The 25,345-nt window shown below is 40.2% G+C and overlaps 1 protein-coding gene across 8 annotated transcripts in view; it reads right to left on the bottom strand.

The window, feature by feature from the left end:
• MYB (MYB proto-oncogene, transcription factor) overlaps positions 1 to 25,001 on the bottom strand; it is a 35,102-nt gene extending 10,101 nt beyond the window's left edge. Inside the window, exons 1-15 of one of the 8 annotated variants that reach the window (XM_049788008.1) lie at positions 24,979 to 25,001; positions 20,820 to 20,937; positions 18,134 to 18,205; positions 16,226 to 16,318; positions 15,754 to 15,974; positions 13,621 to 13,855; positions 12,587 to 12,667; positions 12,119 to 12,223; positions 10,265 to 10,519; positions 8,939 to 9,301; positions 6,909 to 7,051; positions 5,413 to 5,527; positions 5,197 to 5,322; positions 4,076 to 4,186; positions 2,510 to 2,607 (exon numbers count right to left, since the gene is read on the bottom strand). In XM_049788008.1, the coding sequence (XP_049643965.1) occupies positions 2,510 to 2,607; positions 4,076 to 4,186; positions 5,197 to 5,322; positions 5,413 to 5,527; positions 6,909 to 7,051; positions 8,939 to 9,301; positions 10,265 to 10,519; positions 12,119 to 12,223; positions 12,587 to 12,667; positions 13,621 to 13,855; positions 15,754 to 15,974; positions 16,226 to 16,318; positions 18,134 to 18,205; positions 20,820 to 20,937; positions 24,979 to 25,001 (2,159 nt within the window). The remainder of the gene's footprint in view (positions 1 to 2,509; positions 2,608 to 4,075; positions 4,187 to 5,196; positions 5,323 to 5,412; positions 5,528 to 6,908; positions 7,052 to 8,938; positions 9,302 to 10,264; positions 10,520 to 12,118; positions 12,224 to 12,586; positions 12,668 to 13,620; positions 13,856 to 15,753; positions 15,975 to 16,225; positions 16,319 to 18,133; positions 18,206 to 20,819; positions 20,938 to 24,978) is intronic. The other 7 variants (XM_049788010.1, XM_049788009.1, XM_049788011.1 and 4 more) reach the window with 7 other exon arrangements.
• Positions 25,002 to 25,345: the final 344 nt, after the last annotated feature.

Genomic DNA, 25,345 nt, shown 5'->3' with positions numbered 1-25,345 from the left:
ATATGGGACGCCATCCACTTGCAAGGCAAACACCCTACCGCTGCACCACCACTCCGGCCCCATAAGGCACTTTTTTAAGAACACTAGAAAGGCACATGCCATGGTAAACACAGTTTTTAACCTCTGTTATATCGTTTTTGTTTTGTTTTGTTTGGGCCACATACACTTATGCTCAGGCCTTACTACTCATGAGGCTTGGGGGACTATCTGGGGTGCCAAGGATGGAATCCTGCCCTGCATGCTATGCTATGCTGTACTATCTCTCTGACCCCAAAGGTTAAATAATTTGCAAAAACAAAAACAAAAACAGGAAAGAAAATTTTTTCTCTCTGGCCCTCAGGTGAAATCTAGGTAAAATATTGAAATGGTTGACCTTTCTGCCTTGCCATCTCTCTTATATGTTTTGTGTTCATCTGAAACTTTGTCCTAATTTTCATCTCTTAATTCTCTGTGACCTTGTGTGTTCTCCATAGGGCCACTCAGCCCTGAAGAACTTGGAGGCAATTTCTCAGATAATGGCTTCAGCTTTCCCCAACCCCAATCAACAGTCCTACTTCACCAGGCCAGCTATAATAGAACTGTGTGGTTAAATTAAGAAATAAAATGTGAGAGTGCTAGATATGCCCTGCATACTGTCAACTGAAGCTTAATTTCCAGCATCCAATATGGTCCCCAAGCCCACAAGGAGTGATTCCTGAGCACAGATCCAGGAGTAAGCCCTGAGAAAAGCCAGATATGCACACAAACCCCAAAAGAAAACTGTGCCTACAGCTCTTCCAAAGGTCTGAAACTTAGATAATAATGCAAAATAACCCAAAAACTTCACAGGGGGAACTTCTTAGGTTCTTAGTCTGGAGAGGGACAGTCTGCAACATTGAGGGGAAAATCCTTCTCTTAAAGGGCAAACTGGCCTAGCACACCTCCCATCACAGTGTCCTTGTATTCCCATGCAATTACAACTTCACTTTTGAATCGGGTCTAGACTCTAGACTCACAGGATTTTCGAATTCTCTCTCATGGCTGAACAGGAGAGCCAGGGCAATGGGGTGGATGCTGGATGCTGGGTTATTCAAGGTGGGGAACTGCTTTCAGTAATTGATAGGAGTAAATTTGCATTCCTATTTGCATTTGGCTCATGATTACTTTGAAATTTGTTGAATTTCATCAGAGTGGCAAGGGAAATCTCTTTTGATATTAAAACTTGACAGCAGATGGTCAGCTACAGATTAGTCATACAATAGTAGGTTTTCTTACTTTGAAAGTAAAATATATTGCAATTATTTTCTAGCAATAGACTATTCAAAATATAAATATAAAGTATAAGCTTTGATGGTTTCATGAAAGAACACACGAAAATAAAAATGTGGGGCTGGAAAGATAGTACAGAGGGTAGGGCTCTTGCCTTGCAAGAATTGGGTACAATCCCCAGCACAGTGGAAGGGTTTCCCAAGCTCTCTAGGAGTAATCCCTGAATACAGACCCAAGAATAAGCACCAAGAACAACTAAGTGTGGCCCCCAAACCCTAAATAAATAAACAAATAAAATGCAGGGAATTTTGAGGGCAGGGATGTAGCTAAAGGGGTAAAGCATATGCTTTATATGTGCGAGGTCCTGTGTTTGAGTCTCTGTCCTGAATGTCCCCTGAACATGGCTGAATGTGGTCCCCACAATTTATTTTTTGTAAGTTGTGGATCTGGGGACATAGCTTTGTGCTACAGCATATGTACCACTAACCCAAGATTCTGGGTTTAATCCTCAGCACCGTACACACCTGCACACACACTCTTTCTCTCTCAAAGTAAAACTGTAACAATAGCTATTATTGTTATGACAAAAATATATAGCATTCTTCTATCTTACTGTATCATATATGAACATATGTCTATAATGTTCTGTGCATAGGGATCACTCCTAGTAGAGCTGGTAGGACCATCTGAGGTGCAAGGGATTAAACATAAGTGAGCCCTATGCACAGCAAGCACTTTATACACTTTTCTCTATGACCTCACATTTTTTAAATAGAAGACTTATGGGTATTTTATTATTTTTGGGCCACACTCAGAGATACTCTGAGGGATACTTGTGGCTTTGACCTCAGGAATTGACCTCAGGAGTCACTCCTGGTGGCCCCAGGACCTGTCTGGGATACTGGGGATCGAAACCAGGTTGGCCACATACAAGGCAAATGCTCTACCTGCTGCTATCTCTTTGAACCCCGTGAAAAGACTTAAAAGTGAAAGGAGTTAAGTGCATGTAGATAATGCATAACCTTAGTCTGTCACAGTGAAAACTTTCACTTCATCCTGCTGTGGGAACCTGCTCAGATAAAAATTTCCAGCCTGTCACATGAGTGGCAATAAGGAAATTTTCAAGTTTCTCAGACTTTAAGAATTGTTTAAGACATCACCCACCCTGTCTAAAATGTTGAGGGGAAAAAAAAAACAAACCAAACGAGATCAATTTTTTCAGTGACTGACTGAAATGCCATTGTTGGATAGAAACTACCTACTCACCAGGGAGCGATTTTTAGGTCCTGTAAATGCTTTGAGAACATTGTCTTCATCTTCTGAGACTGGCTTCATTAGAACGGAACTTGTAAGGATATTCTGAAGGGAAAAATTATTTGAAATTGGAATCCAATTTTATTGAGAGCTAACACAATTGTAATACTTTTGAGAGTAGATTACAAAAAAGTGATGTCTATTAGTGTAAAAAATATAGATATCTCCCAGTTACTTGTTTGAACTAAAAGACAAGCTCAGTAAACTAAACCTACTCCACACTGTGGCAAAACCAAGCCCCCACATCATCAGAGGCCACAGGGGTCTAGGATGAGGAGGGCGCAGGGATGTCCCAGTGGCAAAAAGCACCTGCTCTGCAGACAAGAGGTTGAGGGTTCAATCCCCACTGCTGTCCATGTATGGTGAAGTGGTCAGGCAGCTCTGCTGTTTGAAACTGAGTGTCGTGTATGCTGCAACCAGGCAGCAATAAATGTATGCAACACACACCCCACTTGCAGTGAAATCCACAGCTACCAATGTGACTGAATCCAGGAGCGTGACTCCAGGGAGCACTCCAACCATAACGTGTTGGAGCACTGCAAGTAGTGTCCAGACCTGGTAAGCATCACAATGGAAGGTTTGAGCACCACAATAAGGATATGTTTAAGAGAGAGAAAGAGACAGACAGAGAGAAAGAGAGCAAGAATACCATCATCACAACAAAGAAAATGGCTGCAAAGGGAATGGGCAAACAAACAAAAATTCAACACAAAACCCTAAATGAATGACTAAATACATAACTTAAAAATAGCTTTGGAAATTTGGATACGTTTCTAAATTTTCTACACAATTAACCATTTTAGAGCTACAAATTAATGGCAGGATAGCATGGTTGTCAAAGCCATGGACTTTAGAACCACTTTCTGTGTTCCAGCTTACAATCATTACTTGATCAAGCCAGCATCCCAAAAGGTCTCTTGAGCCTGCTGGGAGTGATTTCCAAATCAAAGGCAAGAATTTAACATCACACTTGGCATTATTCTAGATACTCTATAAAGCCAAGTAAAAAGGAATACCATATTTGAAAATCTAATCAATAGCTTTCATAACAATATGTATTTATAAAAATACAAGAGTTAACATTGCTCTCATAAAAATAGGATACTTTAGCTGTGGATTTAATGGGAAATTTCTCTCAAATCATAAACATGGAATAATAATCATATCTGCAATAAAAAGAATTTCTAATATTTAAAATCTCTTTATCTGAAAACCCTCAACTTTATATATAAAATTCAAAAGAAAAATCATACAGGAGAGAATATTTTGGTGGGGTCTTGCAGGATTTTGCCAAGACAGTATTTGGGAGATGCGGTTCTCTTCCCGCAGGGATCAAATTGAGATCAACTTCTTGCAAGACATGTGACACAATCCCTGCACTATCAGTCCAACTGCAAGAGAATACTTTCAAATACGATGCGTTCATGAAGGCTAAAACCATGATAACACCACAGGCCACAGTAGGAGTTCTCTCAGACACCAACATTGCATTAACCCAAGAACATGTACTTACTGGTACATCTGCCACAGGTGAAGTCTGTGTGAATAGCTGAGTGTTTAGACTCTCCCCGTCCCAGTGGTTAGAGCAGAAAAAGTTTCCTGTTTTATCCGTCGGAGACTCTACCTAAAATTAACATAAGAGCTTTATTTATTTCAGAGCTAGAACTCATGCAAACTTCTGCAAGATGAATAAGGTCTGAGTATCTTGTTTTATCTAAGGGTTAGTTGACTATATTGTATTCTTCTAGAATGGGTGGCTGAGCATGTGGCTCAAGTGTAGAGTACCTGCCTTACATAATTAAGGCCCTGAGTTCAGATCCTAACATTTCATGGTCCTCTGAGCTATGCTGAATATAGTCCTAGTGTACCTCAAGTACTGCCATGAATAGACCCCTTTTAAAACAAACAAAAAAAGAAGGGTGGGTTGTTAATAATGGGGTAAAATTTCCAATTCTCTATGTACATAGAAAACCAGCAAGTTATACACTTTATATTTCAATAAAATTTGAAAAAAAATGAGCTAACTTCTGTCCAGTCTCTCAGTCACTTAGCTTTATATAAAAATGACTTATCAGCAAGTTAGAAGTAGATTCTTTTTCTTTAGTACTATGAGTTAAAGTAGTAGTTTTTTTAGTCTTCATCATCTATAAAAGTTAAATATTCCTATATTGATTGATTCATCTACATATCAGGAATAAATACTTACATTATAAAGCTGTTTCCTTCTCTTTCCTTATCCTTTCTAGCATGTTTTCTGTTCAAATGGGAAACAAAGAGAATTGATTTGTGTTCCCAATGAAAGCTCAAATGCCTATGGTTTGCCAGTAGGTCTTAACACCTTCATCTTATTTGAAATATCTTATTTGTTTTAATTTTGAGGGTACACCCAGTGTTTCTTTGGAGCCACATAGGAGTCAGTGCTCAGGGTCACTCCCAATGGTGTTTGGGACCATGGGGTGCCAAAGACTAAACTCAGAAGCCCTTATTCAAAGCATGTGCTCTAGGCCTTTGAATGACTCCCTAAACCTTGTTTGAAAGCTTTGTGTGGAGCAGAAACCAAATGCATCAAGCTGCCTATGAGGAAAAGAGAGCAAGCAGCACCAATGTATTCCTTCCAAATGAACTCGTGTTTACCTCTTGTTTTATCTTCTTCAATAAAGGTGACCCATTTTCTTGAAACTCAGAAACTATTCCAGATTCATCAGATTCCTGTTTGATGACATCATGTAGATCCTCGACTAGATGAGATGGTGGATGAGGCTGAAGGAAGAGTGGCAATGTTTGTATCAGAGGAGAAATTCTGTTTTTACTAAGAAACCCACTCAAACCGAGAACATTGCCAAAACTTACTAGCATCTTAAGAGGACCATATTTAATTTCTTGAGCTGCGAGTGTATGTTTGAAAGGTGTAGGAGTTCTTGGAGAGCTTTCTAGGATTGATCTCTTGATAGCTGGAGTTCTAAAACTTAATTTAAAAAAAAAGCAAGTGTTAAAATGTAAATGTTAAAATGTAAAAGAGCATATTTTCATTTTCATTGTCCTGACTATTAACTATGAACTTGGGCATGGTGGTTAATTATGTGTGTATTGTCAAGAAAAGTTAATGTAAATAGAAGATAAAATTAGACATAAAAATATCAAACCCAAGATAAAAACATTCTCTTTTTTATGACAGTTTTGAAAACACAAGTAGTGCCTCTTAGATCTTTTATTGACCACAAACATTGTGAAGATGCTATATTATTTATAAATCAATTTAATCTATTTATTAAAACAAAGCATACAATGGAAAATGTGTTTTCTTATCTTAAAATGTATTTGATTTTGGAAAAAATAAGATTATTTCTTCTAAATGATTCATAAAATCCATATTATTAGAACTAGTTGAATTTTCATTGCAATATAAATATGAGCAGTATGAATGATGCCAAGCTACCCCTGTTGATAGAAAAATTTCAAAAGGAAAAAAGAGAAACTTATGAACTACATAAAGTCCTCATAGTCCTCATTTGTATTCTAAAGTTTATATTCAAAGAGTAAAGGGAGTTAAAAATATTTTAGGTTGGACCAGAGCAATAACAAAGCAGGTTGGGCATTTGCCTTGCACACAACAACCCAGATTTGATTCCTGGCATCCAATAAGGTCCCCTGAGCCTGCCAGGAGAGATTTCTGAGCATGGAACCAAAAGTAACCCCTGTGTGCCTACCAGCATTGCTCCAAAACAAACAAACAAAAACATTCATTGGTATAGAGAGGGTAGTAGGATACTTGCCTTGCACACAGCCAACCTAGGTTGGATCCCTGCACCATCATGATTCCTCTGAGTACAGAGCCAGGAGTACCTAAGCACCATTGGATATGACCCCCCAAAACACAAAAATACCCTTGGGTGAAGGAAACAAAGCACTGAACAAAGAGAAAAATAAAATGGCAAACTCAGAAGAGAACCAGATAGTACAATGGGTAAGGCACTTGACTTGCGCATGGCAGACCCAAGTTCCCTTATGGGCCTCATCCCCAGGTTCTCATATGGTTCTTTCAGTCCATTAGGAGTGATTCCTGAGTACAGAGATAGGAATAAATCCTGAACATATTCTGCACAGAAAGAAAAACTTGAAGTAAACTAATAGTAGGCAATTTAGATTATCCTTAGATAAAAGTTGGGAACCTTTCATCCCTAAGATGTAAATATTTAGGGCAAGCATATTACATATAGAAATATTTGTCATGATGGATCAGCAAACTGTACAAATAAATCTGACTTTTGGGTTTATATTCCATTTATATATCTATATATATATAAACAACTAAATTAAATAATTTTCCTTTAGAAGCAAGAACTTACATGGTATTTTCCTTGTGGTTTTTCATAGTCTGGTCTCTATGAAATGGTGTTGTAACAGTCAATTTGTGACCATTGAGAGGTGTGGAAGTTAGAGAAGGCATTTCCAAGTCTAAGTTTTCATGGTTACTAGAAGTGTTTAAGAACTAAATAGGAAGGAAAAAATTACTTAGATTAAGAAATGATTATTTAGTCTTATTTAAAAGCATGTCTTGATAAAAGGCAAGTATGTTTTACTGACTCGCTACTTAAAATAATAAAGATGTTTACAAGCAAGAAATCTTGGATGAGATATCATTTCACTTCAATTGGGCACCAAAAATTGGGAATGTGATTTCTAAGAAATAAAGTATAGGCTCAGTACCAAAAAAAAATATACTGAAAACAACAACCTCACAAAATCCTAAGAAAATATTCTTTATAAGTTGTGATTGCTGTTAACAAGATTGAGGTGCATTTTTATTAGTGATAAAATGATTTATTGGAAATTGATGTTTTTCTTTTGTACTTTGTTTTCTCTCTTTAAGGATCTATAATTGTTGAATGGAAAATTCTTGAATAATAAGCTGTTTCTCTCTGAACATTAATGTTCTGGGAAAATACATGTATTCCTTAAACAGTTCCAAGGTAAAATAAAGTTTAAGAAATACACTTTCATAATATCTTCCAGTAATTTCACAATGTCCATCAATATACAGATCTTTTAGAGAGGACTGGCAATAAGAAACAATTTTTAATTTCCTTTGATTCACAGTTTTTCAAACTTATACTGCTATATTTAGTACTTTTCTAAAATATCTCTTAAAGTCTTGTAGAACACATACTTCCAGAACATATTTTGGAAAATGCAAGCAAAAATACAAGATACTTTTTAATTAGTACATAATTTATTCATATTGAAAGCTGTTTAGGAAAAAAATCAACAGCAGGGATGGAGCAATAGAACAGTTAGGAGGACATTTATCTTGAACATGGCAGACCCAGATTTGATCCTGGTATCCCTTATGCCAAGCAGGAATAATTCTTGAGTGCAGAACCAGAATAATCCCTGAGCACTGCTGGGTGTGGCCCCAAAACCAACCACAACAAAAAATTAAACAGAGCCAAGGGATAATGCCAGGAGTAAGGTACTTGCTTAGATAGAGAAATTCCAGTTCAACCTCAGCGCTGCATGTGATCCCTCCCAGGCTCCTGAGCATATAGCCAGGAGTAAGTCCTGAGCACAGCTGGGTGTGGCCTATCCCATTTCCAATAAATCAATCAATAAATTCAATATTTGTAACTGGGAAAATGATTTAAAATTCCAAAATATGTATTAACTTCCATTATTTTAATTAAGAAAACACATGCATCCCATAAGAATGTTAATTTCCGTGCCAAATGAATTAAATCTGTAAAAATATTTTAGAAAGGGGCCAGAGTGGTGGCACAAGCAGTAGGGCATTTGCCTTGCATGCGGCTGACCCAGGACAGACCAAGTTTCAATCCCCTGGCGTCCCATACGGTCCCCCAAGCCAGGAGCGATTTCTGACCGCATAGCCAGGAGTAACCCCTGAGCATCACTGAGTGTGGCCCAAAACTAAAAACAAAACAAAACAAAACAAAAACAAGATATCAGAAAAATAAAAAAATAATCATTGCCACAAGTGCCCACATAGCACAACTCAAAGACTCAATGTTGAGAAATTGAAATGAAAACACAAATTATTCTTTTAAGTAGCTTTGTCCTTTTCCCAAACTTTCCCATTTAATGTTAAATTTCGAGAGGAAGTCAAAGCACATTCCATGCAGCTAGCCTTCATCTCTTTCTTCACACCAATGCAAAGGAAGAGCGGGGCAAAAGAATCAGCTTAGCCTAACAGCCTTCACTTTGGCAGGCAGTATGACTTAGCAACAGATCCAGTGACGAAATAAAATCAGCGAGGAAAACAGTGATTAGTCATTTGTTCCAAAGGATTAGTTTCTAGATTAATAGGACTCAGGTGTCTGTTGAACATTAGTTTAGTAACAGCTGTGCAGAAGTTGTGCTCTACCTGGGAGGGGGAGAAGGGCAGGCTTTCGACAGGGGAGCGCCTGGGAGTTGAACTGCTGGCGTCAGCAAAAGTCAAAGAGCTAGCGTTCCCAGTGGCTAAGGGGCTGGCCTGGCCCCGCCTTTTTCGCAGGATGACCAGAGGGATTGTGCTGGGCCTCGGAGGAGGTACGGGTTTGAACAAGTCAAGTGCGCCCTCCCTCAACATGCCTCTGTTCACCCTGGTGCTAGGCTCTCCTGCCGGTCTATTCACACTGCCCTTTCTTTGCAGAAGCTGGAGGGCTTTGCCTGCATGCGGCTGGCTAGGTGAACACTCTGCTTCTTCAAAGGATTCAAAACTGCTGAGATCACACCGTGATGAAGAATTCTGAAACAATGTGGGAGGTGCAGACTTTTGAAGCTGTGTGTGCATGATCACCTGAAACACAGCACTAAGACAGAGAGGCTGAGTGCAGAGCAAACAAGGGGGACGGGGGCTGCTTTGGTACTGGAGAAGCAGCAGCTTCAGGATTCACAAATGTTGGGGTACGCATCAGGAGAGAGAGTGGTCCACAGAGCTGCCTCCGAGCTGCCCCCACAGGTGCACTGCAGGGACCTTGCCAGACTATCACACTTGCATGGAAAGAAGCAGAAAACTGAACATCAGTCTTCTTCTAGACTGCTCATTTGCAATCTTCATTCCTTTTGATAGGCAGATATGATCAGTGCTTTCTAACCAACTGGGAAACCAAGAAAGTACATCGAACACTGTTTTTGTGGTGCCGCACTTGTTTATTTCACTAAAACCTTGTCTCAGGAACTAACTGGGCTGACATTCAATAATCAATGTATTTTGGAGAAAGCTCTATACCATCAATAAACATCATTTCAAATACTATAAAAACTGCTTTAAACTTTAAGTAAACATAATCTATCAAAAATCAAAGCCAAATTCTTGAGAAACCAAAGAAGTAAAAAAAAAGAAAGCATTAAAAAATGTTAAAAATCAACTCAAACATCATTCTTGTTCTCACCCAGGCCTGACTTATATAGGATATATATATATATATGTATATATATATATATATATATATATAGGATATAGACTTGACTTTTTTTTTCAATTGCTTTATGAAAGGAAAGCATGTCGGAAAGCTACCTTTCTATCTGCAAAGACAATGAAGCAGATATTTGAAAAAAAAAACACATGTGCTAATAATAATTAAAAAAAAAGACTTTCACCTTCACAAGCTAAAACCATAGTATTTCTATAGAAAATGGGAATGATTTAAGAAATAGATATCCTAATTCCCTTTCCAAAACCAGTAACTGCCTTAAAAATTCTACTTACAGAATCTATAAATTGGAGTGTTTCTGCAAATTCTAACAGGTTCTTAACATTATCCAGTATGGTGCCTTGGTGGACAATCATGCACCTGGCTGGAGAGGCACTTTCTTCAGGAAGGGAGCCAGGATCCACCGGTAGAGATGGAGTCGAGTGGTGTTCTTCCAAACCGGAAACAGGTGCACTGTCCCCGTGAGGTCTGGTGTGGTCAGCAATGGTGGTGCTGTGCCACCCAGGGTAGCTGCATGTGTGGTTCTGGGTCTAAAGCAGCGGTGGGAGGGAGATAAAGAAAGAGCAGGGAGAAGAAAGGGAGAAGGAACTTAGCAGTGAAGTTGCACAAGGTATCAGATGCAGTTGGAGGAAAGATAAAAGTAGTTGCATCATGTAAAACTTATGCCTATGAAACAGTTGTCAAGATGTTTCCTTTTTATCGATGCAAGACCCTGCTTTTTAATAGTGGTATAGTTTGAGCGACATGACTACCTTGTCATTTGACTTAAATTGACTAATTTAATTAAAGTTGCTCATAGGCCTGTACTCTGGCCTGTCTAGAGCGCAGGCCGGTGTGGGGTGGGGAGGAGGGACACTTGGGATATTGGTGATGGGAATGTTGCACTGGTCAAGGTGTTTTTTTTTTTTTTTTTTTTTTAGAAAAAATATAAATAAAATATCCTATGTTTAGAAAAAAATTGCTCATTGAAGACTATGTTATGAAGTGCAACTTGCATATGAAGTGTCTCAAAAAACCGTTTTAATAGATGAAGAGATGGTACAAGGGAAGGTACTTTACTTTATGAAGCTGGTCCAAATTTAATTCTTAGTGCCAGATATGGTCCCCTGAGTGATCCCGGAGCACAGACAGAGCCAAGAGGAAGCCCAAAGTACTTTTGGCTCTGGTCTCCTAACAAATAAAAAATATCCACTTTAACACCATTACCTATAAGACCATACATGTTTGCTGTGAATTAAGAACTATCCTACTCTCACTATACCCTATGAGAGGGCTGGGGAACCCAAGAGTTAGAATTATTTTATATGCATCTATTCTTGTTTCGCTGTCCTTTTTTAATTCTACGTATTGCAGTGATGCATTGATGGGCTGCCAAATCAACGTGGTTAGGAAAGCAGAAGAGCAAATTAACAGAAGGTTCCTTCCAGCATGACCATGCAACAGGAGAAATTGCAAAACAGTAACTAAACTTAAAAAGTGGCTGAACTTAAATATGCACATCATCATTTGATTATTTAACCAAAATATGTACTCCTAAGAATATCTACTGCAGATCACACTTCTTTTATTTTCTTTGCTATATTACAAAGTATAAGTCGCTTTTCCGTTTTACTGCCCAATTACTAAAAAATATGCCAAAATTTAGTCGCTTTAGCGTCTGTACAGCATTTGTATGTACAAACAAAAGACAAGAGCAGTGATATAGATGAAGAGATTATGTCTACATATTTTATATCTATATCCTGAGAATGCATCAAATTACTCTTGAAATTAAAAGGTGTGAAAATGTAGATTAAGAGTAATTGAAAAAGACAAATCAATATGTACCACATAATAAAAATTGTAAACTATGCATATATTCATTTGCTTTATTTTTACTAGTCTTGGAATTGATTACAGTTCTGTTTTCAAAGATGTGATGACAATAATCAAACTAGATATTGCCTGTTGAAACACAAAAGGACCGCTTCCAATTTAGTCAACAAATTCAGATGTCAATTACTTCTATTGCAAGAAGTATTTTTACTTCTAACAATTGTTAATAGGTACATAGAATGCTGGTTAATATAAAATTCATAAGAAGAAAAAGAAGTTGCTAGCCACATCCCATGCAAACACATAGTTCTTACTGGCAGTGCCTGCTGTCCTTTGAGCTCATTTTCAGTTGACATAAGGAGTAATTCTAGTTCCTTTATTCGCTTTTCTTTTTCAGGGTCTTCATCATTATAGTGTCTCTGAAATGAAAATTTGAGGGAAAAGAAAAGACAAAGACTTGATTGGAAGCTGTAACCTTGACTGGAAGTTGTGCTCTAGAAGTATGAAGGAAAACACAGAACCCAAAGAGCTGCCTCTAAGACTAGAGTGGAATCTGAGGAGTTGTTTCAACTTTTAGTATCAGAGAACCAGAATTCTGAGGCCATTCACACAGGAAGTGAAGGCAGGTGAACTCCTGAACGGAGCTCTACTTCCAAATCTATGATTCCCCTTTCCTTGTACTTCCACTGGTCAAGTGAAATTAAGTGTTCAGGAGAAAGAACTAAACCTGTGCCTTGAACAGTCAGCATGTTTCTTTAGGGTGGGATCTGAAATTGTCTTACCTGAATGGCTGCAGCAGCTGGCTGAGGGACATTGACGATATTTACATGTAATGCTACAGGATATGGGACATGACTGGCGATCTAGAACAAAAAAAGCGAAGCACTTAAAGGCTAAGTCATTCATGATGATATATGCTTCAGAGGGCTTGACTTTCTATGGTTTAACTCTAGGATTGAAAAAGGGAAAAATAGTAAATTGATAAAATGCACTAGAACAAATTTTAATTTGAAAATTTTAGCCAGGTCTTTAAAAATAGCTAAATAACTAAAAGTAAGAAAAAAAAGTAACTATGAATTTTAGTAAGAGTAATGTCCCTCTTATGAGAATCCATTTACTTCCTGGAAAGTATATAGTCAAATGCATGAAATAGATTCTCTAAAACAAAAATTGTTTGATTTTTAAAAAAAAATCTTTATTCTTCTTTTTCCATTTTTATACCATTACTTTCCTATATACGGAATAAATATTCTTTCTATTAGTTTAAATATACAGATATGGGAAATAAATCATAAATCTAAGAGATGAAAAGCACTGGTATCACAAATCCAACCCCATTCAGAGAAAGTTGAACAGTGAATTAGTGAAACATGAAGACATCCATGCTCAGGTATATGCTGATCTGTTGAACTTCAGTACCAAAACTTTCTTCATACTACATTCACTTTTTATAATGGAAGAGAAACTCTCCATTCTTCTTCCACAGCACAGCGTTAAGTAAATTGACATTCAAAGAAAACTGCAAATTAGATTTGAAACTTCAAGTTAGACTTACACAACTTGGGTTCTAGTCTACACCAATCTCTGTGAACTCTGTAACCCTGGAAAAAAACCACTTCACAGCCTTGTTCCAGATACATTTCAGGGATGCCAGATTCAGCCCTTGTCTACTTCAGACTGAGTAGGTGTGAATCATTATAATCAAGTTTGTGAAAGCCCTTTGCTAGTTATGCAACTGCAAGGCACTGTTATCAATCATCTGGAGCTAAAATATAATCATTTCTCTTCATAAAGCAAATTCTCAGGAGTAGCTTACATTTGGGGCTTCAGAAACATGATAATAGGGGTAGTCATTGTTCACTGAGGGCTGGCCAGTTGAAGGGAGTTGAGTGGAAGGTGGAGCATGAGCAAAACCCATCAAGTGACTGTTCTTCTGAAAACTTGTGGCCGCTGCTGGCAGGCTGGCTTTCGAAGTCTCTTGCAGATAACCTTCCTGTTCAACCTTCCGACGCATTGTAGAATTCCAGTGGTTCTTGATAGCATTATCAGTTCTGCACAGAAAAAGTATCATATATGAATTTTACAAATAACAATTTTAATTCAGATTAGAGTTAATTGACAGAAAACTGTTTCTAACAAAGACTTTTTCTTTGGTCTACTCATAGTCTCTTCTCTTTTTACTTGTTGCAGATTTCTTTACCTTCTAAGTTCATGTTTAATGATTCTATATAAATTAATGATTAAAAATACATATTTTATTATTACACACTATAAAATGTATGTGAGCCTCTAAAACTCTGGAAATATCTTACAGTAATCATTCACACATTGTTTGACTGTTTATGGTATAAAATTAAAACCACCTGAAGTTCTGATTGCCTTAGAAAATTAGTCCTCTGAGTGTGGCTTAGCAGAGCCAATCTTCTAATAGCACATTGGGCACTTGGTCGAGTTTAGTGTTGTATAATGATGCTGATGGTGATGGCGTCTGATCATCTATCTTTACCTCAATTAACTCCAGATAGAAATTTTGAACCAAAAAGAAAATCTCTCATCTTTAAAAAAACAAAACAAAACAAAACACAATTATTCTCTGACTAAACAGCAGTAAAAAAAAAAAAAGGACCATGGGATTCAGAAGAGAAATATGCAAATCACTCACATATTTTAAAAGTGCTAGGCTTTTTTACTAAAATCTTCCATTTCTTTCATTTCTCAGGAAAACAGTTTCTCAATTCAAGAAAGAAAAAACAACAACCGTTTTAGGCCTCCATTTGACCATTTTGATGGGGGGTTGGGGAATCTAAGCTAAAGAAAGAGGAAGTTCAGTTAAGTTGTCCCTTAATATTTCATTAAAAAATTATAACATACCCTCTCAAACTCTATAGGAGAAAAGGCCATCCTTTATTAGCTTCTTGAATTCTTGAAGATTTTATTGAGTCATGAGGGAAGAAATTCTTTGGGACATCACAAAGAGCCCTATATAAACCAATCAAAAGACTATTTGCTTTTTTTTGTGTGTGAAGCTGAAGAATAAAAGTTCTTTTTCTTTGTTTATTTTTGGGCCACACCCAGTGATGCTTAGGGGCTACTCCTGGCTAGGCGCTCAGAAATCACTCCTGGCTTGGGGGACCATATGGGATGCAGGGGATCAAACCAAGGTCCATCCTGGATCAGTTGCATGCAAAGCAAATGTCATACCACTGTGCTATCACTCCGACCCAAGTTTTTAAATCTTTTCATTAAGTTCCTTTTATACCACATTTATAATAAAATATATTTTCCAAATGAAACAAAATCTTTCATGACTGCTGAAGTGGGGAGAATAGAACAGAAATGAACTTTCATTGATGGGCCTCAATATCATTTTGAGCCTCCAAAAAAGTATAAACAATGACTGGCATAAGTAAAAAAACTAGAAACAAAAGAATGATTATAAAGTATACTAATTTTGGCCTCAAGAGAAAAAATTAAGCCAAGTGATGAATTCAAATGAATAATGGTGACACTGATAAACATCCTCTAATAGTTTCTTCCCTCAGAATTTAAAACCAGGAAAAATGGTCTATCCTTGGGTTCTAAGTGATTAATGTGGTAAAAATAGTGCTTTGTCATTAACTCTATGTTATTTAGTTCATTAATCCTATGTTCTAGACTCTAAGTAACATAGTTCTAACATTGACCTTGAGAAGTAGGTTATTGGTCATTTTGAAAAAGGGCAAACCGAGGCTGAGAAACCTGAGTAACTTGGCCCAAGATTCGCTGTTGGATGAATTCTGAAATAAACTTAGATAAATACCAAGATCTCCGATAGCTCTAAAAGATATAAATCTAGTTTACCTAACGAAACACCAGGTTGATGAAATTCACTCAATATAAATTTGGAACAGAATGTTCAATACCCATTCCCTCCTTCTTCCCCATCAACACATTTTGTACAATTTATTACCGTCCAGGCAGTAGCTTTGCGATTTCTGCCCATCTGTTCCCCAGTCTCTTGTGTGCCTGGTAAATAATTCTGTCTTCCTCTTCTGTCCAGGAGGTTTTCTTAACTTCTGGATTCAAGTGGTTATGCCACCTCTCCCTACATTGTTTTCCAATTCTCCCTTTTAAATGCTTGGCAATAACCGACCAACGCTTCGGACCATATTTCTGTACAAGCTCTATCACCTTCAGACAAACACACAAAAATAACCCAGGTTTTAATGTTATGTAATGAGTCAGCACAATCATTTTTCAATGTTACAAGATTGTTACAAAATTTCCAAAAATCTGCCTTTTTTCACTGGAAAGATAGGAATAGAGTTCTCTGTTTCCTGTTGGCACATTTTACCTATTTCTCTGAGTTGAGAAATATTCGACAGAGATGTTGCAGGAATATACTTCATTGTGATTAATACACTGATAAGGAAGGAACTTACTCTCTGATCCTCTTCTTTGGTCCAAGGGCCCTTGATGAGCTCAGGGTTCAGTACTTTCTGCCATCGGTGCTGACACTGTACATCTGTTCGATTCTAAACAAATGGAATAAAATACATTTGTCATTGGAATATGATGAGATATTTGAAGGAATTTTTAAAATATAACTCTTTACTAGACAATATTGAGTGAGAACAATACTTAAAGTATATAAGATGTTTTCTATTTTGAACCTGCATGACTTTTGGATGTAAAAAAATAAAAGATACATAATAAAGTGTTATAAATAAAATATAGTAAGACCATTCAAGAACATTAAGAAGTGATCCAGAACATTTTAAGGGGCCGAAGCGGTGATGCAAGTGGTAGGGCATTTGCCTTGCATGCACTAACTTAGACGGACAGTGGTTTGATCTCCTGGCATTGCATATGGTCCCCCAAGCCAGGAGTGATTTCTGAACATATAGCTAAGAGTAACTCCTCAGCATCACTAGGTGTGACCCAAAAACCAAAAAAAAAAAAAAAAAAGAACATTTTATATGGTCGGTTATATATATTGTTAGTTACATATATACATATTTTTAGTTAATTGCATGTTGTTAGTTATGTACAGCTATAGAACATAAAATCATATCAATGTGCCATCTAAAATAAAAGCACACCATTAAGTGAGTTAACTTACTTTCAATTACACAGGTGGCTATCAATTTAACTTAAGTGTACTGTGAGGAAATAACTTACATAAAGACTAATATCGGTTATATATCTATCTTAATGTTGAACTTCTATGAAAATCCATTTTCAATTGTTTGAGTTTCTCCCCATTAAATTCGGAGCTGCGCTACCATTCAACGCCATTGTACTAACATTGCAAAAAGAATAAAGTTGAATAAAAGACACTTTATAGGACTTTTTCATTATGCAGGCAGAAAGAGCAAGTATTAATGAAATGAGATAGAATTTGAGTCACATGAAGAGACTAAAGCCAAGTAATATGATAATGGGAAATGTCTATGTCAGCTTTTAGGAGACAATCGTGTGCTTTTTAGAAGGAATCCAGAAAATCTCTTGATGATAACTTCAACGAATAAATACAACACTTGATGGGAGCACTAGGAACAAGAGCTAGAGGAGGGAAAGCAGAAATGAATGCAACTAAATCTGCTTAAAAGGAGGAAATAGGAAATAGAACTAGAGTTGTGAGTTGGCACCTATGGGAAGCCCTTTTAGTGCCACTCTTCCCAAGTTAGGAGATTCTGAGTCGTCGTTGTCTTTGGATTTGAAAAGATAAAGTAAAAGTTTCAGCTTAGGAAGCTCTTTCTGCATTGGGTGTCTGCATTGGGTGAAGAAAGGGAAAGTTTTAAGTAGGGAAACCAGATTTTAAACATGCAAAGAAGAGGAAAGGGATCTAACTTTGAGGAAGAATGGAAAGGAGGAACTTTAATGATGATGTAATTCTAGATCTATAGTAATTACATGAATGTAGGGAATGGGGATATGGGGCTTAGAATCTCCTAGAAGGACTTTGAAATTTGAAGCCAGGCTACCATAAATCTCACTATTTACAAAAATAGCCATTAAAAATCTTATATAGGGGAAATATAGTGAGTGCAGCTAATTATCATATGACAATTCATCAAATACTAGTGTATATTAACCTAATAAATTATAATATAAAATAGAAGCAATTTTTTAATAATGTAAAATACTTTCTGAACCTACTTGGGAATTGCTATTGCATGTGTTACAGAGCAAATAATTTGTGGATGAAAGATTACCCTCCATAAATGTGGAATTCCCTTGCTGCCTAGGGAAGAGCACATTTGTAATGTCTTAATTGTCTCTCCAAAAATATATTTTAGAAATATTTGGAATATTTTTATTAAAACAAAGAAAAATTACTAACTTACCGGAAGATAATTAGCAATGACTTTCCAGTCATCTGTTCCATTCTGTTCCACCAGCTTCTTCAATTTTTCATCCTAAGGCATTTAAAAATAATTCTAAGCTATTAGGTATTTCTTATATAACTCTATGTCGATGATATAAGTATGTCTATGATGTGACTATGTCTATAATATCGTTATATTATATTATCATATGGGAGCAAAGCAATCACATATTCAGTCCAAGAAAAATAAACTCTTCAAAATATTCACATTGGGGCCGGAGCAATAGCACAGTGAGTGGTAGGGCATTTATTTGCCTTGCATGCAGTCAACCCAGGACAGACCTCAGTTTGATTCCTGATATCCCATATAGTCCCTGAGCCTGCCAGGAGTGATTTCTGAGTGCAGAGACAGGAGTAACCCCTGAGCTGCTGGTATGCCCCCCCCAAAAAAAAAAGAATTGACATAGAGCATATTAACAGAAAGGACCGGTTTATAGTCAAAACAGAACAGTTTTATAATATATAACTCAGTTTTTGTTAATTATGTAGGTACTTGATAAAGACCATTTTGCTTTCTTGGACCTTAGACTATCATCTATATAAGTGAAAATGAGAATACTGATATGAAAATATAATTTTGATATATGTTAGAACAATTTCTGACATAGTTAATGTTTAATACATGGTAACTGTTAAAAGTTTTCACTTGGGGGCCGGAGAGATAGCATGGAGGTAAGGCGTTTGCCTTTCATGCAAGAGGTCATTGGTTCAAATCCCGGCATCCCATATGGTTCCCGTGCCTGCCAGGAGCTATTTCTGAGCAGACAGCCAGGAGTAACCCCTGAGCAATGCTGGGTGTGGCCCAAAAAAAAAAAAAAAAGTTTTCACTTATAGGGAAAAATTAATGACATTCAAAGTTAAATTCAAGTATGGCAATAACCTTGAGAAAGAAGTAACTTCTACCTCTTCCAAGGAACATTATCAAATCTGAGTGTTTTTTTATTAATATATTCACAATTTAAGTGAAAACTAAGTTATTAGAGCACAAGTGGCACATCAAAGGGAAGTGTCTTTCTAAAGGTGCTCTGTGAAGTTAATGGAAACACCCTATTTTTGGAAAATAAAATTTTACACACAATGTGGGCTCCAGATATTAAAAAGGCATGGAAATTATGAGATGGGGGTAATTACATGACTTTTGTTTATATCTCTAAGCATCATGCTAGTGCAAAATAATTTCACAGATAAATTACATTTCTTACAGGCTTCATGGGAAGTCCTGTCTGCCTATCAACAAGGGTTCTAGTTTAACTGAAGTAGAGCAGAGAGAAACTGAAGACAGGTCCTTGTTATTTAGTTTCACATAGAACATTCTAAAACTCATTGTAAGTTCTTGACACTTTAATGAAAAAGGCAACTTTTCTCACACATTAATTTCTCTCCTTAAGTATGTCTCTATTTTTATAAAGATCAAACTTTTGATAAGTCAGCAACAGAAGAAACACAGAAGCAAATACATTTTCATCCAATCATTCATTCCTGGGTGTGTTTAAAACATTCACATCTATATGACTATATAAAGCATTATATATCTCAAGAATATATTCAATGACATTTCAGAAAATGCAATAAATCCATTATTTTAACCTTTGTAAGTCTTATTTCATTTTATGATGGTTTTGTGTTTGAAAGTACTAATTTATTACTTGCTCATGAGCTGTTTGTCAAAACTGTAATCCCCTCTTCCTCCTGGGACAGATTTTAAGACCTCCCTCAGAAGATTCTAATACTGTGTAGTACTAAACACTATATATAATATTATTTTTTCCTATGCACACAGAAATATAATCAAGTTTAGAATTAAGTGCAGTAATAAAATAGGAATAAGTAAATAGTATAGAATAATCACAACAGTATACCATAATAAAATTTTTGTGAATATGATCTCTTATGATCTTTTTTTGTTTGTTTTGGGGGCCATACCCAACAGTGCTGAGGGGTTACTCCTGGCAGACTTGGGGAACCATATGGGATAACTAGGATAGGCCATGTGCTGGTCCCTCTTGAAGTATCTTATTGTACACAATACTTTCATATCATCATTGGCCATGGATGATGGAAAGTATGAAACTGTAGCTAAGGAGAGAGTTCCTGTAATCTACTTTGTTCCAAGTAATTCTGAGTTCAGGGTCCATAAAAAGAACACTTCTCTCTGCCCTCTTGAGGTTTACAGTCTATTGGGCAGGGGTATATGTTATAATAATAATAATAATAATAATAATAATAATAATAAGAAGAAGAAGAAGAAGAAGAAGAAGAAAAAGAATGTGTTTTCACTGGTTGGAAGATGCAGCCAATCTAGTGGGAGACGTCAGGGATGACTTCTCAGAGAATTGATTCCTATAGGTAACCAATGAAGGAAAAAGGAATAAGATGTTGTAGGCACTAGGACAGGAAGAAAACACAGAATGAAACAAAATGTGCATAAAATGATACAGAGAGGACACTCAAAGGACTACAAAAAGTTGAAAATTGATATTAGAGAGTACTATATGTGAGGATATGGTAAGAGGTGAGAATGCTACACTTGGCATTCCAGATCCTACTGAGAAACCCGAGTACCTGTAGGTAGGTTAACTGAAAGTTTCATGAATAAATATCCACACTTTAGCCCTCCCAACTCCATGCTTTGTTGACATAGTTACCTCTTCCCTGGTCCACCTGGTTTTTCCCATATGCCGTTTTCCAGATTTGGAAAGCAGCCCATCATAGTCATGATCACACATCTCAATGTCTTCATCATCCTCATCACTACTGTATATGCTGCAGAAACAAAAATGGGCAGTCAAGCACTGAAACCAAAGGATTTAAAAGATTGGATTACCAAATTTACACAAAACTCCTCAACAATCTTTTCAAAGGTTACAAAGATAAAATTGAAAACTTGCACAACAAGCTTGTTTTCTGCATTCTGTGGCTCTCGCATTGTAAACTGGTTCTGCTGTTATTGGTATCCACAGATACCGCGAAGGACCTGGCACTTTCTTAGCGCTTTGCGTGTTTTAACCTGCTGTTACTATTAGGCCAGTGACAAGTCACACATTTGGCAGCCTTCCAACCAATGAAGGTCTAGGCTTAAAACTCCATGTTCAGGAAATAAAAGAAATGAGAGCCTGTGTCCTTTATTTAAGCACACACTCAAAATCTTTGGCATGTGTCACATTGTTTAAATAATACTTCCACAATGTAATAAATAACCATTTTGTTACTCCAATTGGATTAGTGCTTTACCAAAAAGAAAAAAATGTTCTAGAAGGAACACCTACAGCAACATCAGTATAGCCATCCCTTAAAGAGTAGAAGTTGAAGAGAATCTAACAGTGAAGGTTTTAAAAACCTTGATGGATAAGACCATCCAGTTATCAAACTGCTTTGTAAATAATATTAAAATAAAATAGTTCAAAACTCCAAGTCAGCCAGTTCCCAGAGTCACTGACAATTAGATCAGATTTATAATAATTTTTATAATTATTCTGACCACTTGCTGGTTAGATTCTTAACTCTTTTTTTTTTTACACCTAACTGGTATTAGAAAGATCTTTAAATATACTTAACCTAAAACTAAGAAATAACCCTAAATGATTTTGAAAAGACTCATTATTACTCTCAAAAAGCTTATTTTTTAAAATCTACTTGGCCCCTATGCATTTTAGTGATTTCTGAAGTAACTTAATCTTTTATTAACCATATTATTTTTACAGGTGCAGTTTACTTTTGTTACCAATCTACTTAAAACTTGAGATATATGTGGATACAAACTATATTAGGAAATAGAAACAAAAATTTAACACAGTATAAAACATATCAAACTTACCCTAAATTATATAAACCCGTATAATTATATAAAGTATATATAGAGATAATACAAATAAAGCTTTAATCACATTGCATCTTGCTTTGTGATTTCAGCTCACAGTGAATATCACTCTCTAAAAGTCAAATGACCAATAAACTTGAGTTTGCGTTTGAGATTTTTTTTTTTTTTTTGGTTTTTGGGCCACACCCGGCGGTACTCAGGGGTTACTCCTGTCTCTGTGCTCAGAAATAGCTCCTGGCAGGCACGGGGGACCAAATGGGACGCCGGGATTTGAACCAACCACCTTTGGTCTGGATCGGCTGCTTGCAAGGCAAACGCCGCTGTGCTATCTCTCCGGGCCCATGCGTTTGAGATTCTTACATAAAATTATTTCTATGGACAACTTGGAGATTTCAGAAGTGTGATAAAATGTGACAAAACGATGTAACCCAAACTTCAAACAAGAGCCTAATCCTGGTTTTTGTGACTAGTAACTAAAATAGCTTCTTTCGATTAAAAAAGATTCAAGTATGTGGCCCATCTTGTTTAAATAAGATGAATTAATTTTAGAAGTAATCTAAAGGGCATAGGGTGAATAAAAAAGTTAAGTTCAAAAGCGGTAGGTCAATCCCTTTTAAGGAGATTCATAGGGAATTCCTAGGAAAGCCCCCAAATGAAATGGCACCCTTGTGAAACATCCGAAAAAAGGCAGAATAATCTGGAGAGAAACATGAATCATTTCAACTCAGTTGAAGTTGGGTTTGGCAGAATCTGGAGGTCCTATTCTCTACATTTTCCAAACCAGCGATTGGATGGGACGGTTTAAGAGCAAGCAATGCACTCAGCCGCCGAAGGGGGGCACCGGTGCCAGGCGAGAGAGCCTCATTCCCTGGCCCGGAGGCCAAGGTGCCGGGGCCGCTTCCACCCGGCTGCAAACGGTGCGCGCATCCCGCGTCCCTTCACTTCCCTCCGCGCAGCTTCAGCCCTTCGCAGCCCGTCCACAGGCGCTGGCCTCCTATTTCTAAGGCACTTTGCGGCGCCAGTGAAGCCCGGTCCCGGCCAGGCCTTCCTCGCTCTTCAGACGTTGAGCCCCGGAGCAGTCAGTCAGGTGCAAAGCCCGAACTTGGGCGCTGCGAGTCCTGGGGACTGCAGGGCCCTTGGGGGCTCGGCTCGCCCGTGCCCGGCTCTCCGTCGGCCACCCCGGAGCGTGCTTGACTCCTTTCCGTTATCAGCCCGACAGGTCTCAGGCCCAACAGTCAGAAGGGGTTTCAAAAGCTGCCTTCACGCCCGGTGCGCGCGACTCTGCCCCACCTGCCAGACCCGCTGTGGTTAGGAGGAGTCCGGGGATGAGTGGGACCTTCTCTCAAGGAAACGAGCGCTGCGCAAGTCGGGCAAACGAAAGAGAGAAGTGTGTGTGTGTGTGTGTGTGTGTGTGTGTGTGTGTGTGTGTGTGTGTGTGTGTGACAGACAGACAGACAGACAGACAGACACACAGACAAGACAGAGAGGGGGACAGACGGACAGAGAGAGAGAAGACAGAGACAGAGAGAGAGGGGGACAGAGAGAAAGAGAGGGGGACAGACAGAGAGAGGGGGGGAACAGACAGACAGACAGACAGACAGACAGACAGACAGACAGACAGACAGAGAGTAGGGGGGCAGGTGGGCTGGAGGGGAGCCGAAGGAAGCGTCTGCGGCCGCTGCTACTGTGATTCCAGCAAAGGGGCTCAGACTGTTTTCATTTGGCCGACCCGCTAACGCCCGCCGAGTGGGCGCTGGCCTTGCCAGAAAGTCTTGCCTCGGGCGCGCACCGGTTTCTCTTCCTCCGTCCCCGACACAGCAGGTTCGAGCCTCCCGCCCCTGGAGGCCGCGGGGAGCCCGGGGCCCGCCCCGCCCGCGGGCGACTGCGGAGATCTCGGGCGCAGAAAGCACCTCCGTCGCCTCCTCCCAGCGCCCCGCTCCCCGCCGCTTCCGCGCGCCCCAGCTTCTTCTCAAGAGCAGAAAGGGAAAAGAAACTCCTGCGGGGGTTCGAGTTCAAGTGCGGCCGCCTCCCTGCGGGGACCGGACCCCGGGCGGAGGTGCCGTCTCCCCCCGAGCACACCCGCCTCCGCCCCCGAGTGGCCAGCCCGGCCTGGGCGCAGCTCCGAGCCGGGCGCGGGGCAGGACCCACACCCGCGCGCCCCGCAAACTTCCCGGCGCCGCGGAACTCGCGCCCACCCCGTCCCCGAGGCACGGAGCGAGCCTGGAAAGGGGGTCCTGCGATGCCTTCGGGGCTGCGCCTGGAGTCCCAGCTCCGGGGACCTTGGGTCGCTTCGCCCTCTCCCAGGCCCGGGGCGGCGGGAGCGGGGAGCGGGGAGCGCGTCCACGTGTGCGCCCTCCGCGCCCCGGGGTGCAGCAGCCCGGCCGCGCGGCTTTCCGCCCCGCGCCGGCGATCGGCCCTGAGCCGCGTCGGAGGCCCCGCGGCCGGCCGAGCGCGGAAGCCACGCGGGCACCGGGCGGTGCGGAGGCGCGTGCGGGCTTGGCAGCGCTGTCAGCCGTGCCGGCGCGGCCCCCGCCTCCCGCTCGCTCGTAGCTCCGTGCGGGGACCTGGGCGGCGCGCGAGGAGCGGAGCCTCCGGGCGGACCCTGTCGCGGCCAGCCCCAGCTGGGCTTCAGCCCCGTCCGAGGCGCCAGGCCCTCCGCCCCCGAGTCTGCAGCCGCCTGTCAGCGCAGCCTCCGGGGGGGAGAATGAATGGAACTCGGACCAAGCCCCTGCGGCCACCGGCCACTCGGGCGCGTCCCTCTCCCTGCCCGCGCCCGTCCCGCCCAGTCCCGACCGAAGCGCGGGGGCCGGGGACCCCTGTCCGGGCCGGCGGTGGGCTGCGGACCCGGTGGCCCCGCGCAGCTTGGCGAGCGTCCCGCCCTGTCCCGCGGGTCCCTGGCGCTGACAGCTCGCGCGAGAGCCCGCCGCCGGGCTGGCTGCCCACTTGCTGCCCACCTGCAGCCCACCTGCTGCCCCGGCGCCCCGTACCTGTGCCGGGGTCTGCGCGCCATGGCGTGGCGCGGGCGCAGCTGCGGGGCTGGGCGGGAGGAGCGCGGGGAGCGCAGCGGCTGCCTCCCTCCGTCCGTCCGTCCGTCCGTCCGTCCGTCCGTCCGCTGGCCGCCTCGCCTCTGCCTCTGCCTCTGCCTCTGCCTCTGCCTCTGCCTCTGCCTGCCGCGTCCGTCCTCCCTCCCTTCTCCCCGCCCGGCTCGGGGCTCGCGCGGCGCGGCGCGGCGCGGCGCACTCCCAGGCCCAGACGCGCCGGGCGGGCGGGCGCAGCAGCAGGAGGAGGAAACAGGTTGCAGTGAAAGCGTCGGCTCTGTCAACACGCGCGGAGATGCCATCAAACAAAGGGCCG

Source organism: Suncus etruscus, chromosome 15 (assembly GCF_024139225.1).
Source record: "Suncus etruscus isolate mSunEtr1 chromosome 15, mSunEtr1.pri.cur, whole genome shotgun sequence".
NCBI classification, from domain to species: domain Eukaryota; kingdom Metazoa; phylum Chordata; class Mammalia; order Eulipotyphla; family Soricidae; genus Suncus; species Suncus etruscus.
Note: the sequence above shows the minus strand (reverse complement) of the source record. Positions and strands in the feature narration are given on the sequence as shown.